General features: G+C 37.8%; 1 protein-coding gene across 3 annotated transcripts; it reads right to left on the reverse strand.

Annotated features, from left to right (window-relative positions):
• Positions 1-292: 292 nt before the first annotated feature.
• Positions 293-9,536, reverse strand: LOC6048630 (zinc finger protein 574). 3 transcript variants are annotated; one of them, XR_005278759.1, is made up of 5 exons: positions 9,367-9,536; positions 5,697-5,727; positions 4,930-5,634; positions 4,726-4,864; positions 293-417 (listed from the first exon to the last, which is right to left on the reverse strand). XR_005278759.1 is itself a non-coding variant. In XM_038264908.1 (4 exons), the coding sequence occupies exons 1-4, from the start codon at positions 9,456-9,458 to the stop codon at positions 4,796-4,798; spliced, it is 897 nt and encodes a 298-aa protein (XP_038120836.1). In that variant the 5' UTR covers positions 9,459-9,536; the 3' UTR covers positions 4,676-4,795. The 3 variants fall into 3 exon arrangements, 1 of the variants encoding a protein (XP_038120836.1); XR_005278758.1 differs by lacking the exon at positions 293-417 and adding an exon at positions 4,506-4,659; XM_038264908.1 differs by lacking the exon at positions 293-417 and having other exon boundaries at positions 4,676-4,864.
• Between the last annotated feature and the right edge of the window lie 9,913 nt (positions 9,537-19,449).

The raw sequence follows: 19,449 nt of genomic DNA on the forward strand, positions 1-19,449 counted from the left end.
CGCGTCATCATCTCCCCCGCGAGAGCAAAGAACTCCGGCAGGGTGAAGAGATCTTCCCCGGTGACTTCTTGCTGGGCCGTACTGCCGCTACCGGCAGCGACCACGCTGGCGAACGATCGCCCCCATCCAGGAGAGAACGCTGAGTTGTCCGCTGGAACCGTACGCTGTCCAGCTGCAGGAACGGCTGCGCTCGTACTTCGCTGAGGAGGGTGGGACGCTTTCTTCTTCCTCTTTTCCTGCTCCTCGAGGTAGGCCTTGCGCGCGACGCATCCGCGGTAATTGCCGGTATGGTTGCCGTTACAGTTTGCGCACTTTACGCGCGGCTTGGTTTGTTCTGCGTTGTCCCCACTGACGCTGGAGGAGGAGAAAGCAGCCCTCACGAATCTTACGCTTCGCCTTACGCAGGAGAACATTGACCTTCGGGATGGGCGCAACATACCGCGGGTTAGTACTTAGATTTAAATTTTCATTCATTACATAATTAATGATTGTTTTTCTACAGGCGATATTTACACCCAAGGGGTTTCCAACATCGTGTCAGACTGGTCACTAATCCGGAATTACTTGGAGTTTAAGCAAGTAATTCGGTAATTCCGGATTTACTCAGTAATTCCAGAGTAATCCTGGTAATTCCTGATAATTCCTATAATCCTGATAATTCCATGAATATTTTTTTTGTGAAAACATACCTCAGAAAATAATAAAACAATAAAAATAACTGTTTAAAAATAAATCTCGATAAACCTTTTATGAATCTTTTATTTGCTGATTAATTTTCAAGTGAGGAACTAAAGTTGTAGCTAATAAGGAATAATTCTGATTTTGAGCAAGTAATTCAGTAATTCCAGAATTACTCCGCAATTCTTCAGTAATTCTTGTAATTCCGGAATTACCTAGTAATTCCACAGTAATTCGTGTAATTCGTGTGTTCGTGTGTTACTCTACTGAGTAACGTGTTTTCTCATTAAATCAAGTAACTACTGGTAATCCTACGGGAGCGAATGACCCTATAAGGTTTAAGTTCCCCTAATAAAATCAACAACAACAACTGGGAATTATTTAACGGAAATTGGCAATTTGACATGACTAAAACAGCTTATAAATTGACATGACTAAAACAGCTTATAAAATTTCATTAAAGATGACTTATAAACAAAAACGAAATCAAATAAAATTATACCAATTTATGTAAAACTTTAGATAAGTTTAGACCTGCATGTTTTCCATAAGAAAATATTTTAAACATTACTTCACCCAAAGTTAAAGAACGAGGGATAGTCCTCACGAAAAGAAACGTGAGGAAAGTGCTATTTTGCGAGAGTATAATCATCTCGCGTGTTCATTCGTTCATTGGAACAGTTCATCGTATTGAGTGGCTTATATGGACAAATGAACACCACTTAGTTACCGCCACACCATGACCCATACGGCAAAGGCACGGTTCAATATGCCGAAGGTCTTGGGTTCGAGTCTCGGTGTCGGTACTTTTTTTTTGATAGATGAACTTTTTTTGAAGATGAACCCATGAGTAAAGTACTCTCAGTAATTTCGGGATTTATCCTCTCCGTCCGCACACAGTACCATTTTACTACCGAATCTCTTTATCCTCTCGTATGCCGATGTCCAGTTTTGGGTGTTCAAACCACTAACTGGGGAAAATCTGGACTGCAGTATGAAAAGGTACAGGAGATTTGAGAGCAATTAATTTACAAATCGGTGTATAAATTGTACTGTTCTGTTCATGTTTTAACCGAAATCCATCAAATAAATCAAAATATTATGCAAACAGTTGTCTTAGTTCGATGTCTTGATTTGCCACAGGTGCTGGTGTATCAAATCTAATCTAAACCTAGCACTGCCAGTCTTTCGAGGGCATCCTGGAAAATGCCTGAGGTTGATTAACGCCTAGCATCCTCTTGTCATTACTAACAATTGCAGTGCCCCAATGCATTAGATTGCACTGAAAAATCACAAACATTAAAACGGCCAGGCCAACTCCATAAAGTTAACCGCAAAGATGATTCGTCGAAGTGGATTGAGTTTGAGCACGACAACAATACAATACAGTTCTGAATCTACAGGGGAGGAAGAATTGCCCCAGATGCCGGTGTATGATGAAAAATAAATAATATGATTTTTTTTTCAAATTTAAAACCATAAATTTACGTTAATACAGTCTTTTCAAATATTTATAGAATTAAATAGACTATATATTTGAAGCGCTAGCCATTTTGCGAATCCTTAACAGAATTTTTTTAACAATTTTCGTTTATAAGTCAAATGAGTTCTGATATATATGCTGATATAAAATTGGGTCCTAAAATTAAGCTTAGATTTCTAGTATTATTGTTCGCAACGATTAAGTTTATTTTTCTGACCAAAATAACCCTTTGTTCGACTACAAAGGGTTTACAATGGATTTTTAAATAAATTTTGAAAAATTTATTCCGCGGCTTTTCATGACAGTAAAGGGCCAAGGAGGACCGGGCTTCCGGGAATTCGCGATACAAAATATAAAAATTCCCGGGTTTCGGGAATTTCCGGTTTTTTTTAAATCCCGTGAATTTTTTCCCTGGATTTCCCGGGATGGACGGATTATTTCCAAGCACGTGGTTTTGTGTGTTTGACAGCTGTCAGTCGAATCAATTCAAAAGACGTTTTTCAATATGCTGGAAGCTATAGGCAGTAATTCCAAGTATTTTTTTTATTTAGAGCAAATTTGTGTGGTTTCTGGTAATCCAAGTAATTCTGGGAACTCAAAGTAATCCGTGACATATTGCCAGTAATCCTGGTAATTCCATTCAGACTGGTCAGTAATCCTTGATGCTGGAAACCCCTTGTTTACACCCGGCTTTTACCTCACCGTCGAACAGCTGGAGCAGATGGCCAAACAAGAGACCAAAGTGTCCCTTTTTGTTGGGCTGCTCGTTACGGAGTTGGTTGGGGAAAACCGCCTAATCAACATGAGCGTTACTGGCAAACCATGCCAACGCTTCCGTAATAAGCGCAACGCGGATGGCACGTGCACGCATCCGCCAAAGGAGGGACTGGACCCTGAGGTTTTTAACTTCATCTGCGGTGAGTTGAGAAAGGACAATGGGGAAAACGGTTTATTTATTTCATGCTTTTCAACATTTTCAGACAAAGTCGCTGAGCGAGCCGCCATCATTAATGGTGCGGAAAATGTCGCTTTAATCCGTGCGGCGTCGAACGAGACACTAATTCGAGGGTTTATTGCAACCAAGATCCAGAACCTCGTCAAGTCCCATCGGAAACGCGCTCGAGGATTGGAGAAGTCGGGTTCGGGATAGATCATCTATGCGGTAACGCTGGCTTGGTTTGAAGATGTTTTGATTTTGTGATCGTTAAGTTTTTTTTTTTAAGATTTGTTTGAGTTTAAATGACTAGAAGAAATGTGCTTTAAGACGCGAAATGAAAATTGAACAGTGAATTGAATGTTCTGCCTCGTTCGTAAATAAAATCCGAAATATTTCAAAAGATTCGAATTGGGTATTGAAGTTTTGTTTTTAGTATTAAAAAGTTTATTTGTGCAATTCCGTCGTGAAACTACTTACTTTTCCTGTCATTCTTGAACGACGAAAAAGCCTACTTTTCTGTACCAGAAATAACAGAATCGAATAGCAACACTTTTCAATATTTTATTTTTTTGATTTAAACGATTTATGACAGAATACATGAAAATTCGACTTAAAATTGCACTCAATGGGTGTTTTTCGAAATTGCAAAAAATGTTGGATGGTTGCTCGTTGCAAAAAGAGGATTTTTTCAGCACTCGTCGTAGTCGTAGCTCTTTTTGCAACTTGTTGCATAAACTACTATTGCATAGAACTTATTGTTCGCTGCAACTCATCATTTTATTTAAAAAAAAAATCAAGCATGTACAATTTTTTAAGTAACTAGCAATTAATTATGCTTAGGTAGAAACAGTTCAAAACTTTGACATTAGGTTTGACAACAGTTTTAAGGCTAGTATGCTGATCGGAAGGAAAGGGGTCAAGAAACAGCTTTACGAACAGCAGAACAAAGGAGAGAGAGAGCTGCCGCTGCTGCCCATTTGATTTTTTTCTTGACCGGTTCCTTCCGAAGTGCGTGTACCGCTTTAGGAACAAAGAGTTGCAGGTACGTTCAACTAATATAGTCTGAAAATGACAAGCATAAAGCATAGTTTCAAAAATAAGTAAAATTTGAAAACGCAGTAAATCCAAAATTTCGAATCTTTAAATCCTCTAAATTTGAGTTTCTAACCTAAATTATTACTCCAATGTGTAGTTTTTTTCTTTAATGATTCATGATGGCGGCATTTAAGAATTTAGGAATTAAAAAATTAAAGAATTAAACAAAAAAAAAATGAGAATTTAAGAACAATTTTTCAACGGAGAAATGTGATGCAGAGTATACCGAAAGTTTGGATTTTTAATAAAATGTATTTAAAACAATTTTAAATAATTTTAAACATTGATGCGTCAACAACGTATGTTTTGTTGTAGCAAAAATGTTATGTTCATCAATTATATAATCAGTTAATATCTAATAGTCTAATATCTCCTTGTTGACCCCTTCGTTCGACAACATTAACATTAAGCACCGTTTCAGGTATAATTTATTATTTGCCAGGCGCCGCCGCGGCTCAACTGCTTCCTGTCATTGAGAGAAGAATCGAATCAGATCAACGCGTCGTACCGACTCTCGATCCATTCCACTTACCGGGTGACGTTTCGCACGGATGCTTCCGATCGGGATGGTTGGTGCGCGCATGGGCTCCTCGATCAACTAACTACCGGTGCTTGAACACGCTGGCGCGCACCCCCCGTTGATAGCTGTTGCCACATTCGCGGTTGTGTTTCTGAAATTCAGGGAAATATATAAATTAAACTTCCACCTCTCCGAGTATGTACCAGTAACACCGACCCGGTGGGTGCAGAGTGTGGACGGACAGGCAAACCTTAGGCCACACGCACCGCACTCGTATGGCTTCTCGCCCGTGTGCAAGTTCATGTGGTACTTAAGGTTGCAGCGTTTGGTGAACGCCTTGTCGCAGATTTCGCAAAGAAACTTTGCGATGGTCGAGTGTAGATCCATGTGCTTCCGCAGATTCAGCACCAACTGGCCACACTTGGGGCACTTTTGGTGGCCCGGCTCGGTCTTCGGTACAATGCCGGCCAACAGCGCTGCCTCAATTTTGGCCGCCGCAAGCTCAATCGAGGCCATCGAATTGTGCGATTCCTCCGAAAGGCGCCCCTTGACCTCTCGTTTCGGCTTAACTTTGCGGTCCTCGTCGATCGATTGGCGCCGCCGCCGCCGTGCTGGGTCATCATCATTGGTCAAATGCTGCAAAAGGTAGTGCTTCGCCGGAACGGCTCCGTTGACCACACTCTTGGTGGGGACCGCCTTCGGTAAAGCCAACCGCTTGCCACCACTTTCGACCCGCCTGGCGTCCCGAGTCACAGATCTAGCGCTGAAACCAGCAACGCTCGTGCGGATGTGCTGCCGGACCAGCGGGCCAAACATCCGGTGGAACTTTTGGTTCGCGTTCCGGCAACTCTCGACGAAATGATGATTCACAACAATCGTGGCCCGGCATTGTTGGCAAATCAGGGCGTCCGCGTTGCTGATCTGCAAAAAGAAACAAATTAACTAGAACCAGCCCCCGGCAGATCACAGCAATCCGAACCGACCTCTACCGTTGTGCAGTCGTAGATCTTTTCGCACGGGTCCCCCAGAGACCGTTATTATAAAAAAAAAAATTCCATCCAAACCAATGATTGGACATGGTTCCTGGGACCATTTTACACCTCTGGACCAAGTTTCAAAATATTTGCCGGCAGGAATTTCGAATACGGTCAGTTTTAGTGTTTCGAGTAGAAATTAAGGGAAATCACATGTAAAATGCGTAGAAAAGATCAAAGTTTCAATGTTTTAACAACAAAACATTACTGGTCATGGTTTTAAATTGTATTAACATGTAGCAGAATGATATAAAAACGATTTACAGCTCTGACTTAGCCGGATTAAGCCGATGTTAAGTGACTTAAGTATATTATTTACAAGTTTATGCCTTAATATCTAAAGAAAACTCCTACATCAAGTGATTTAAAGTCAAGGAAAACTAGGTTGCACAAAAATAACTTAAAATGGGGTGACTTTGAGCCAAGGGGTGACATTGTACCAACAAACGCATAAAGATTGCTTTGATAAGCTTGAATTTTATGTTAATTTCATTATTTGTAGACGAATTAATTTGGTCTATTTATGTTCCCACAAAGGAATTTGATGTTTTTGCTACGCTAATCTGCTTGTTCTATTCTCGCTGCCGGAACCTGTTGTAGGAATCCTTGGTTACCAAAGGTTACCACTTTGTTTGTTAGTTCTTCAAGTTCTCGGATTTGAACGTTCGTCACCTCGTGCGAAGAATTTGTCTACAAAAATGGATTTCCACGAGAGGAATAGAACTTTGGTTTGCGTTTTGTGTCTCACTTGGGCGGCTTCTCTGCGGCCGATTTCCTCAAACGTTGGAATCGTCATTGGAGCAAATTTTTGATGGACTTTGAACAAAGAAGAAATTTCTACCCAACGGTTATCTGTGGAAAATGCCGGCATGCTTGTGGAAAAATTCCAAAGGAGAAGAAACATTCAAGGTTCACAGTTATAAGTATGATTCTACAACAATAACAAGATCTTCGGGTGTTTGCAAGTGTGAAATTTGCACTGCTGCAAAAATTCGCGATGGAACAAATTTGCCAGGATTTAAACCGATTAGAGTCAAAAGGGGGAGACCACGCAGCAATGAGGAAATTTCTGATAGCAAGACGATGCGATTATGTGAAACTTGTCTCAGCGATTTTGGCCCAGGCAAAAGGCATGTTTGCAATCAATCCACTAGGACAGCAAACTTAACTAAAATTATGAAAAGTGGCGAGTCCTCTTCTTCTTCCACGGATGCAGCAGTGCGTGATTATCTCAATTCTTCACATGAGTCATCGGGTAATAAATTCTCTTAATATACTTATATTGTACTGAATAAGTTTTTCCCAAGATGGAACAATAACTTTGCGTAACATGAAAGGAAAAGCGTCGGTTTTCAAGAAAATGTCTACAAGATCAGAAACATCAAAAATCTGCATGCTAATGATATATTTCAAGTCAAAGCGGAGAACAACTTGAGCATGAAAAAACAATGGGTATTATTTAATTTTATTTAAACTACAAATTTAGAAAAAGGGTTTATTTAATATAGGAATTATCAAAAGTCTTCGCACGACGGGTGTTTTGGTTGAACCAGGAATTCGCACAAAATTGGTGGAACTGAATCGACAGTTGAAAGACTTGTTCAAGATTGAGCATCTGTCCAACTTAGATAGTATGATTTAAAAACAAGTGAATTCGCTTGATATAATCATTAAAAATCATTACAGACAGCGAAAATTTGGGCAAAGCAAAAGAAGAAGTTGCAGTGTACTGTACTGATGTTCAAGAGCTCATAAATCGAATAAAGCAGTCAAGATCGTACACAAGTGATGATGGCATTGTGGTGAAATTGGGAATTGATGGAGGAGGTGGATTTTTCAAAATAACTCTATCTGTACTGTCAAAAAATCTGGAGCAGCTGACTGGAAATGCATTCAAGGTCGGCGGTGTGAAACGACTTTTATCATTGCTCTTGTGCAAAATCTCGCGGAAAAGTATGAAAACGTCGCTCCAATATGGACAAAACTGCTGAAGCTGCAAAACATCGAAGCCATAATAGCAGGTGACCTCAAGATAATCAATATTATTACTGGAATAATGGCACACTCCTCGAGACAGCCATGTCCATACTGTGAGGCACAAAAGTCAGCCCTTGGAACATGCAAGGGAACAAGTAGAACCAAAGGCAACATCAAGACCAACTATTTGAACAAAAGATGGGTGGCAGGAACACTGCTTGCTGCATATACGAACCATTGATCTACGGAAACGATGACGACGAAATCCTTTTCCTTTGCCCTCCTCCGCCACTGCATCTTACACTCGGAATTGTAAATACGATCTTCAAGGGAGTAGAGAAGAATTCTCCCGATTGGGCAGATTTGTGGGTGAGCCAAGCCAACGTACGACATCAGCAGAAAACATATGGTTTTACAGGCCGGGCTTGTCACGCGCTATTGAAGGCGGCTGATTGCTTGGAACTTAATTCTGATTTACTTGGTTACGCTAAGGTAAGCTATTTGAGAAAGAAGGTGAGAGATTTTAACAATTATTTATTTATTTATCAGGCTCTGAAGAAGTTCAACGACGTATATAATAAGTGTTTCTCATTTAAACTAGATGCTAGTTTTGAAGAAAGTATCCACGAATTTGTGTCTAGCTGGGAAGACCTTCAGCTACCTAATACTTCAAAATATCATATTACTAAGCATCACGTACCTGATTTTTGTAAGGCAACGGGACGAGGACTTGGGCTACATAATGAGCAAGCCTCTGAGTCCGTACATTCGACTTTGACGTCGTTTGGCAACGGTACAAAGCGCCTAAAACCGCCGAAGTGTACAATGATCGGTTGCTCAACGCTGTAATTGATTACAATAGCAACCACTTGTTTTAGTCCTACGCACACTTCACACTTAACATTTCACAAAACCTCAATTTACACTTCTTGATTATGATTTGAACATTTGATACACTTATACATTATAAGCCTCTCTTCAGCACAGGCGTAAGGCGTCACCTTTGTTAATTAACTTTCAAACTTTTCACTTGAGTTCCTAAGATATTGTTATGCTGTTACTATACTTAAGCTAATCAAGCAGGCTTAGGTGAGTTAAGTCACATCTAAAAACGTTGTTTGTTGATTGTAGATGAAATATATGCATGTTTGTAACGAAAAAAAAAAAGAGTTTGTTGGTACAATGTCACCCTTGGCTCAAAGTCACCCCATTTTAAGTTATTTTTGTGCAACCTAGTTTTCCTTGACTTTAAATCACTTGATGTAGGAGTTTTCTTTAGATATTAAGGCATAAACTTGTAAATAATATACTTAAGTCACTTAACATCGGCTTAATCCGGCTAAGTCAGAGCTGTAAATCGTTTTTATATCATTCTGCTACATGTTAATACAATTTAAAACCATGACCAGTAATGTTTTGTTGTTAAAACATTGAAACTTTGATCTTTTTCTACGCATTTTACATGTGATTTCCCTTAATTTCTACTCGAAACACTAAAACTGACCGTATTCGAAATTCCTGCCGGCAAATATTTTGAAACTTGGTCCAGAGGTGTAAAATGGTCCCAGGAACCATGTCCAATCATTGGTTTGGATGGAAATTTTTTTTTTATAATAACGGTCTCTGGGGGACCCGTGTTTCGGCTAGATCGCCGAAGATCGGACCCAGCTCGAACTGGGCGGTCGCGCACAATCGGCACACACGCTGCTTGCCGGACGTCAATCCGTTGACCATCGCGGAACCGATGTTGATGGCGAACTCCCGGAAAGCAAGACCAAAACGTGAAACGCCGACGCGGAAGATGAAAGAGAAACACTGCCCTGTTTGAAAAATGTCGCACGTCGTACGAGTTGTCGCACGGTTTTGATTTTACCGTTTCGATATCGATTGGTCGAAAGGACAACAAACGCACGACAAACACTCGACATGCGCGACATTGTTTTTTCCATCGATTTTCCTTAATTTCGACGTCACGATTTTCGTCGACGCAAACAGTTTGACAGTTCTCTTCAGCTGATCTTGTTTGGACTTGATTTCAACTAAATTGAACCAGTTGTCGTTGCTGTTGGCCAACCACGGGTCCCCCAGAGACCGTTATTATAAAAAAAAAATTTCCATCCAAACCAATGATTGGACATGGTTCCTGGGACCATTTTACACCTCTGGACCAAGTTTCAAAATATTTGCCGGCAGGAATTTCGAATACGGTCAGTTTTAGTGTTTCGAGTAGAAATTAAGGGGAAATCACATGTAAAATGCGTAGAAAAAGATCAAAGTTTCAATGTTTTAACAACAAAACATTACTGGTCATGGTTTTAAATTGTATTAACATGTAGCAGAATGATATAAAAACGATTTACAGCTCTGACTTAGCCGGATTAAGCCGATGTTAAGTGACTTAAGTATATTATTTACAAGTTTATGCCTTAATATCTAAAGAAAACTCCTACATCAAGTGATTTAAAGTCAAGGAAAACTAGGTTGCACAAAAATAACTTAAAATGGGGTGACTTTGAGCCAAGGGGTGACATTGTACCAACAAACTCTTTTTTTTTTTTTTTTCGTTACAAACATGCATATATTTCATCTACAATCAACAAACAACGTTTTTTAGATGTGACTTAACTCACCTAAGCCTGCTTGATTAGCTTAAGTATAGTAACAGCATAACAATATCTTAGGAACTCAAGTGAAAAGTTTGAAAGTTAATTAACAAAAGGTGACGCCTTACGCCTGTGCTGAAGAGAGGCTTATAATGTATAAGTGTATCAAATGTTCAAATCATAATCAAGAAGTGTAAATTGAGGTTTTGTGAAATGTTAAGTGTGAAGTGTGCGTAGGACTAAAACAAGTGGTTGCTATTGTAATCAATTACAGCGTTGAGCAACCGATCATTGTACACTTCGGCGGTTTTAGGCGCTTTGTACCGTTGCCAAACGACGTCAAAGTCCGAATGTACGGACTCAGAGGCTTGCTCATTATGTAGCCCAAGTCCTCGTCCCGTTGCCTTACAAAAATCAGGTACGTGATGCTTAGTAATATGATATTTTGAAGTATTAGGTAGCTGAAGGTCTTCCCAGCTAGACACAAATTCGTGGATACTTTCTTCAAAACTAGCATCTAGTTTAAATGAGAAACACTTATTATATACGTCGTTGAACTTCTTCAGAGCCTGATAAATAAATAAATAATTGTTAAAATCTCTCACCTTCTTTCTCAAATAGCTTACCTTAGCGTAACCAAGTAAATCAGAATTAAGTTCCAAGCAATCAGCCGCCTTCAATAGCGCGTGACAAGCCCGGCCTGTAAAACCATATGTTTTCTGCTGATGTCGTACGTTGGCTTGGCTCACCCACAAATCTGCCCAATCGGGAGAATTCTTCTCTACTCCCTTGAAGATCGTATTTACAATTCCGAGTGTAAGATGCAGTGGCGGAGGAGGGCAAAGGAAAAGGATTTCGTCGTCATCGTTTCCGTAGATCAATGGTTCGTATATGCAGCAAGCAGTGTTCCTGCCACCCATCTTTTTGTTCAAATAGTTGGTCTTGATGTTGCCTTTGGTTCTACTTGTTCCCTTGCATGTTCCAAGGGCTGACTTTTGTGCCTCACAGTATGGACATGGCTGTCTCGAGGAGTGTGCCATTATTCCAGTAATAATATTGATTATCTTGAGGTCACCTGCTATTATGGCTTCGATGTTTTGCAGCTTCAGCAGTTTTGTCCATATTGGAGCGACGTTTTCATACTTTTCCGCGAGATTTTGCACAAGAGCAATGATAAAAAGTCGTTTCACACCGCCGACCTTGAATGCATTTCCAGTCAGCTGCTCCAGATTTTTTGACAGTACAGATAGAGTTATTTTGAAAAATCCACCTCCTCCATCAATTCCCAATTTCACCACAATGCCATCATCACTTGTGTACGATCTTGACTGCTTTATTCGATTTATGAGCTCTTGAACATCAGTACAGTACACTGCAACTTCTTCTTTGCTTTGCCCAAATTTTCGCTGTCTGTAATGATTTTTAATGATTATATCAAGCGAATTCACTTGTTTTTAAATCATACTATCTAAGTTGGACAGATGCTCAATCTTGAACAAGTCTTTCAACTGTCGATTCAGTTCCACCAATTTTGTGCGAATTCCTGGTTCAACCAAAACACCCGTCGTGCGAAGACTTTTGATAATTCCTATATTAAATAAACCCTTTTTCTAAATTTGTAGTTTAAATAAAATTAAATAATACCCATTGTTTTTTTCATGCTCAAGTTGTTCTCCGCTTTGACTTGAAATATATCATTAGCATGCAGATTTTTTGATGTTTCTGATCTTGTAGACATTTTCTTGAAAACCGACGCTTTTCCTTTCATGTTACGCAAAGTTATTGTTCCATCTTGGGGAAAAACTTATTCAGTACAATATAAGTATATTAAGAGAATTTATTACCCGATGACTCATGTGAAGAATTGAGATAATCACGCACTGCTGCATCCGTGGAAGAAGAAGAGGACTCGCCACTTTTCATAATTTTAGTTAAGTTTGCTGTCCTAGTGGATTGATTGCAAACATGCCTTTTGCCTGGGCCAAAATCGCTGAGACAAGTTTCACATAATCGCATCGTCTTGCTATCAGAAATTTCCTCATTGCTGCGTGGTCTCCCTTTGACTCTAATCGGTTTAAATCCTGGCAAATTTGTTCCATCGCGAATTTTTGCAGCAGTGCAAATTTCACACTTGCAAACACCCGAAGATCTTGTTATTGTTGTAGAATCATACTTATAACTGTGAACCTTGAATGTTTCTTCTCCTTTGGAATTTTTCCACAAGCATGCCGGCATTTTCCACAGATAACCGTTGGGTAGAAATTTCTTCTTTGTTCAAAGTCCATCAAAAATTTGCTCCAATGACGATTCCAACGTTTGAGGAAATCGGCCGCAGAGAAGCCGCCCAAGTGAGACACAAAACGCAAACCAAAGTTCTATTCCTCTCGTGGAAATCCATTTTTGTAGACAAATTCTTCGCACGAGGTGACGAACGTTCAAATCCGAGAACTTGAAGAACTAACAAACAAAGTGGTAACCTTTGGTAACCAAGGATTCCTACAACAGGTTCCGGCAGCGAGAATAGAACAAGCAGATTAGCGTAGCAAAAACATCAAATTCCTTTGTGGGAACATAAATAGACCAAATTAATTCGTCTACAAATAATGAAATTAACATAAAATTCAAGCTTATCAAAGCAATCTTTATGCGTTTGTTGGTACAATGTCACCCCTTGGCTCAAAGTCACCCCATTTTAAGTTATTTTTGTGCAACCTAGTTTTCCTTGACTTTAAATCACTTGATGTAGGAGTTTTCTTTAGATATTAAGGCATAAACTTGTAAATAATATACTTAAGTCACTTAACATCGGCTTAATCCGGCTAAGTCAGAGCTGTAAATCGTTTTTATATCATTCTGCTACATGTTAATACAATTTAAAACCATGACCAGTAATGTTTTGTTGTTAAAACATTGAAACTTTGATCTTTTTCTACGCATTTTACATGTGATTTCCCCTTAATTTCTACTCGAAACACTAAAACTGACCGTATTCGAAATTCCTGCCGGCAAATATTTTGAAACTTGGTCCAGAGGTGTAAAATGGTCCCAGGAACCATGTCCAATCATTGGTTTGGATGGAATTTTTTTTTTTATAATAACGGTCTCTGGGGGACCCGTGGTTGGGCTACTGGAGGATTTTGACCGATTGACAGGTAAGTTGTGTTACTTTTCCGGAAAGTTTCGGCTGGAGTGGCGAACGGCCAAATCATAGTCTTATGTTCTGGATTTACAGATTTCGGTTGTCGTGGCTGTGAAGGACGAAGACGGTGGGCCATGTTCCGGTATCGGAAGGAATCGGTCTGCGATTGAGAAAGCGGATTAGTGTTTTGCTTTCCGCGGAAGTTGCATTCCCAAAGGAGAAGGAGTTTCCGAGTGTTGAATGTGTCGGAAACAGAAGGAGGGAGACGGAACATTCAAGCTCGGGAGTCAATCACTGTTCCGCTTGAATAAAAGGTGGAGGAGGACGAAATAATAAACTCCCGCGACGTTTCTAAACAGCCAGAATTTGTTAATGGAACCGGTGAGTAGTGTTTTGGATGAGGTGTATTGGGAGTGCGTTTGTATGACGCAAAACAAAACATAAACATAAAACTAATAATTCGACGAAGAAAAATATTCAATTTGAAATTGCACAATTTTGAATTTAAGATTTTTTCATTTAATAATTCTTAAAATTTCAAAATTCTTAACTTAACTTCAGAAATCCTAATTTCAAAAATTCTAAAAAGATTAAGTTTTTTTTAAAGTTTGGAGGGTAAATGATGTATTTAAAATTTAAAAATCCAAACATAAATAAATATATAACTCTTTCGTTCTGAAATAAAAAACTAAAAATTCTTAAAATTCCAAAATTCTTAACTTCTGAAATCCTAAATTAAAAAAAAATCGAAGGTTCTAAAACTCCTAAAACTATCAATCTAAAATTCCATAAATTTTTATTTTTAATTCAAAAAATATATAAAAATTTGAAGTTAAAAAATTCCAACATTCTTAAATTTTTAAATTTACACAATTCCTTGCTTCTTTTAAAATTCTTCAAATTGCATAATTTAAAAAAACCATTGAATCTTGCAATGAGAAAATTCAAGGTTATTTATAATCTTGAGAATTTTAAAAAAATTAATGTTCCTAGTTTTAATAAAATTCTCAAGATAACATATATTGTGGCATTAAAAAAATGCTAAAACTCTAGACTACTAACATAAACTACAAACATAATAAAATTCTTAAATTCCTACATTCATAGATTCTAAAATTGTGAAATTTTCGGCTTTACAGAACTCTTAAAATCTAGTATTTGAAAATCCTAAAAACAAGTGCTTACATTCTGATATTCTGGAAAATTGTATTTTAATTCTTCAAGTTTTAATATTCCAAATAATTTAGAAGTTTTAAAATTCCTAAAAGTCTTAATACTTTCAAAATTCTTCGTTTTAATATTTTAATATTAAAACATTTTTAAAATTTCTGATTCCTAATATCTTGAGGTTTGTAATTCTAAAAAATACAATAATAAACTAGATAATAAGTTTTTAAATTTATCTATTTTTATGTTTTACAATTTTCTGATTTCAACTATTTGGGTTTTTTTTTATAAATATTATTTATGAACTTTGATATTAACTTTGAAAAATATTTGCAACGGCATTTTGAAAATATTTATTTTTGTCATTGGATACATCAGAACCTCACTGCTACCCACAATAAAATCAAACATAACATGTTTAATTTTTTTAAACCCAACAATTCTAATGAAAGTCAGCTTTAAAATTTCAAAACATGAATCTTTCTTTCTCAAAATTTTGAAATGCAAAATATTTATAAAACACGTCATGTCTTAATATTTTTAAATTCTTGAATCCTGCAATTTTTTTTTAAATTATTTTATTCGTTCCAGCTCTGTACAAACAGTTTCCAGAGTGCTTTTGCTGGACGTGGACCAGCAAGAGGAAAAGGACAATGAAAATGCGTTGGTGGTGTTGGACTTCTAGCGGAATCTCAAAAGTGCAATTATCAAAACTCAGTCTTCTTCCTGGAGATACTTTCGGCCGAGAACATCCACCGGGTGAAGGCGATCGAGGTGGACAAACTTCCCACGGGGCAGCACTCGAACATTGGAAGGGTAGACAAGCAGAACCTTTCCAAAAGTGGTTGGCCATCGTCGGACCAAAAGGAGTCGGTTTGTATTTCCTTCCGTCACTAAGCGAAATTAAGAAAAGTATGGCAGTGATAGTGAATATTTCAAAAACAAAGTGCCAGGCCAGTGCAAACTAATACAAATGAATAAAAATAATGAAAAACATAAACAAAGTGAATTTTATTTTGAAAATAACCTCAAAATACCAAAATGACAGCACACGACAAAGGCACGACATCCTAAATAAAAAAAACCGTGCGACGTCGGTCGAATGTCGTACGACAATGTCGAACAATTTCGATTATCGATCGTACGACAAATACTACATTTTGGTGCAAAAACGTCTGACATTCGGGCGAAAGTCGCGCGACATTGTCGTGCGACGTCGTACGATTGCACGGACGACAAACGACGGACGTCCGACGGACTTTTCAGTCAGGGTGTGAACAAAAACAGTGTGGCCGACTAGTAAACAAAGCCAATACACTCTGAACTATTTTTCGATTGAAAAAGGGTAAATTTTACACATAATCCCATTTTTAGCGTAAACTTGGGTTTACAAATAACAAATGAAAACACACGTTGAACCACTGGGAAACGACAAAGCATTGTTTCACAGCAGGAAATATTTGTGTGGAGTTGAGATGAATCAAGTTTGAGTGTTCAACACTTTGTTGAATCAAACCTCGTACAGGCTGCAGGCTGCACATCGTACAAAAAATATTTGTGTGCGTGTGATCGTTAAGATGAAATGGTTTTTTTTTTACCGTTGTACATGAAAATTGCTCATATAGGACGTTCGAGTATCTCCGTTGGTTGGCTCTCAACCAATCAAATGGTTTTGTTTGAAATGAGAGTAATCCCACAATCGTTTACCTCTACTCTAGTTGGAGGCTGTTCAAGCACAAGCCTGACTTTTTTTTTCTTTTTTTTTTATTGCTCACACGATGCCTTTATCCCGCATAGCCAGCCAGCAACCACACGCAGTCACCATTAGTCACCATTTCAGAGTTCGTAACCACTATTTGCAAATGGTAGGAAAACTTTAAAAATACCATATCGGAAATGGATTCTATGACAAATTCCGGAATTCCATTTCCCGGAATGGACGTTTCCCGGAAAAATGAGTTTTTTTATATTACCTGAATTTGACAATTAAGGCTGGTACAAATATTTTTAAAAGTTTTTGCCACCCCCCCTTCTAAAATCAGGGGGCAAAAAAAAAAAAATTTACAATAAACTTCAAAATTTCAATGAAAATTCAAGTGCAGCTGAAATTAAATTAAAATACATTCTTCTGCGTTTTAAATCATTTTTAGCATGTTTGGGTTTATTAAAAAATCTTAAGATTTTTTGAAAATTTTCGATGCAAAATCTTTTTTTTCGATACAATTTTTGTTTTTGTCAGATCTTAGATTTTTTGAAAACTAATGATTGCAAAACAACTGAACTAGTGTAAAATGCATTTTAAAACACTTTTTTCATTTAAATGTGAAGACTATGGCTTGTTATTTAAATTTTTATATTTTTTATTTTTTTGCCCCCCCTTGACCTCGGCCAGGGCCGAGGGACAAAAACTTTTTTAAATATTTGCATCGGCCTAATGGAATCTTGCCTACTCGCTTACTTGTGGTCAAGAATTATTTAGTTTGTACCCCATTGGTTTGACCTAGTCTCATTTAAGGAACTCGATATTTTGACAACAATATGAATGATAAATACATGAATGATAAGAAAGAAAGTGAAATGTTCGGACACGAACAATAGAAGCAAGCGTTGACTATTGAACCAATACTGTATTTAACCACCACGAGATGTAACAATGTAGATCGATAGATATTAGACAAACACTAGATGTTTCTAACATTCTTTCAATGTGATGTTATGTAAGAATTTTCCCTTCTTTTGTTAATCAGTTGACTTTTGTGACTAAATTCCATCAAATTTTATCATAAAGCAGAACGATTATTTTCAAAGAAGGGAAAATCAATGAATAATGTGTATTTTCTTGAGGTTTTCCATTTTTTAAAAATACACGATCTTTCATCAATGTGATGGGATTTTGTATAAGAACTTTCTCTTTTTTTGTTAATTCTACTAAATTTTACCTGGTACTCAGAACTCTGCACTATAAAGCAGAATGGTTATCTTCAAAGAAGGGAAAATCAATGAATAATGTGTATTTTCTAGAGGTTTTCCCTTCTTTAAAAATACACGATCGTTCATCAATGTGATGGGATTTCGCGTAAGATATTTCCCTTCTTGTGTTGTTATTTTTTTAAACAGAATGATTATTTTCAAAGAAGGGAAAACCTCAAGAAAATACACATTATACTTTGATCTTCTGAAAGCTTTTTATGTTCTAGAGGTTTTACCTTCTTTGCAAATAAACATTCTTTTGTATAGTTCAGAGTTATTTAACGAAAAACTAGGTAAAATGTAGTAGAATTAACACAAAAAAAGGAAAATTCTGATATAAAATTCCATTCCTTTGATAAAAGATCGTGTATTTTCATAGAAGGGAAAATCTCATGAAAATATACAGCTTTTCAGAAAATCAATATATAATGTGTACTTCTTTAGGGTTCTCCCTTCTTTTCAAATACACGATCTTTCACCAAAAAGATAGGATTTTGTGTGAGAATTGTAAAACTAAATACTATCTCTTTTTTGGTTATTTTTGAAAGATTAACAAAAAAAAGAGTAAGAAACTAGTATTTTCTCGTCATTTTATTTTTAAAATGATAACAATAAATTGTACAACAAATAATACAGATTGGTTATAACATGAACCAAAATGTGATACAAAACTCCGGTCACTTATTTTGCAGAACCATTGAGATTGCGACAATATGATCCATGAATGAAACTGTGTGCTTTTTGCGGATGGCTTTCTTCAATGACTCTTCCTTCTTGATCGTCTTTTTGTTTCTCTTCTTCAAAACTTCGCCCTGTAGTAAACACGCAAGTAATCTGCAGACGTGGATCGTTCTTCATGGATCAGGCACTCGACTACTTTGTAGAATTTTTGTGGGCCAGCGTCTGGTAGCAGTTAACCCAATTAGATGTCCTAGGAATATCATTCATGGTGTGATTCTCTGAAGCCCAAAACGACGGTTCGTAGCGTGGTTTAGATATATTTCCAATCTCGCCGTTCCATGCTCTTCCATCTTGCCCAGAACACAGGTCGATTGCACGTAATCAAAGAAGCGCTTCATGCTAACGGGTGCCTGGGCACGTACCGCTGCAAAGCCATTAGGCACCTCTTGAGGGTGGCAAGAAGGCTAATGCTGTGGTTTGTCGAAACGATTTATGAACGCTCAAATCGCTTGCGTAAAGCGCTGATAATTTGTACTTCTGAGTACGCTTGTAGAGATTTTGGCACCAGTGAAAGAAACATCCATGGAGTGATGCGTTTGGGAAGAATCGAAATCCATTAAAATGATCTTTGGGTTCAGGTTTACGTTATTACGCTTGGCCACACGCATGAGAGCTTTGAAAGCTTTACGACGGTAGGTTGTCTCTTGCTTGTTTGGTAGAAGCATGTGAACAAATGGCATGAACGCTCTCTCAATGCCCGTGCCACATGAACCATGAATGGTATAGATTTGCTTAAAACCCTGTGGGGTTTTTTTTGAATGTACCATCGATGCTTCTAGTCGCCGCAAATGCTCTACCGTGCCAAAGATGATGGAAACGCCCACTTTGGATCTACCGTCTGCGTGAAGTTCTGATCTAGTTCCGCATAATCGTCCGGATCATCTGGGATATTTGGTTGGCGTCGATATCGTTGACAAATCTTTTTCCGTGCTTGTTTGGACAATACAGTTTGCACGTGTGCAAAAATAGCACGTAAAGATATTATTATTTGAAATTAAAAAAAAAAAAAAAAATAAATAGATTTACCTCAAGCGGATGTTCTGTTGAACATATTCGGACGATTTTTTCCGGTTTATCCGTTGTTTCGGCTGTTTTTCCTGTATAC

This window comes from Culex quinquefasciatus, chromosome 3 (genome assembly GCF_015732765.1).
Source record: "Culex quinquefasciatus strain JHB chromosome 3, VPISU_Cqui_1.0_pri_paternal, whole genome shotgun sequence".
NCBI lineage: Eukaryota > Metazoa > Arthropoda > Insecta > Diptera > Culicidae > Culex > Culex quinquefasciatus.

Excerpts from the sequence above, each read along its gene's own strand:
- LOC6048630 (XM_038264908.1), bottom strand. The coding sequence starts at position 9,458 with ATGGTCAACGGATTGACGTCCGGCAAGCAGCGTGTGTGCCGATTGTGC. Across the intron at positions 5,728-9,366 it reads CCGATCTTCGGCGATCTAGC|CGAAAAGATCTACGACTGCA; the intron begins CGAAACACGGGT and ends GGGGGACCCGTG. Across the intron at positions 4,865-4,929 it reads CCACACTCTGCACCCACCGG|AAACACAACCGCGAATGTGG; the intron begins GTCGGTGTTACT and ends CCTGAATTTCAG.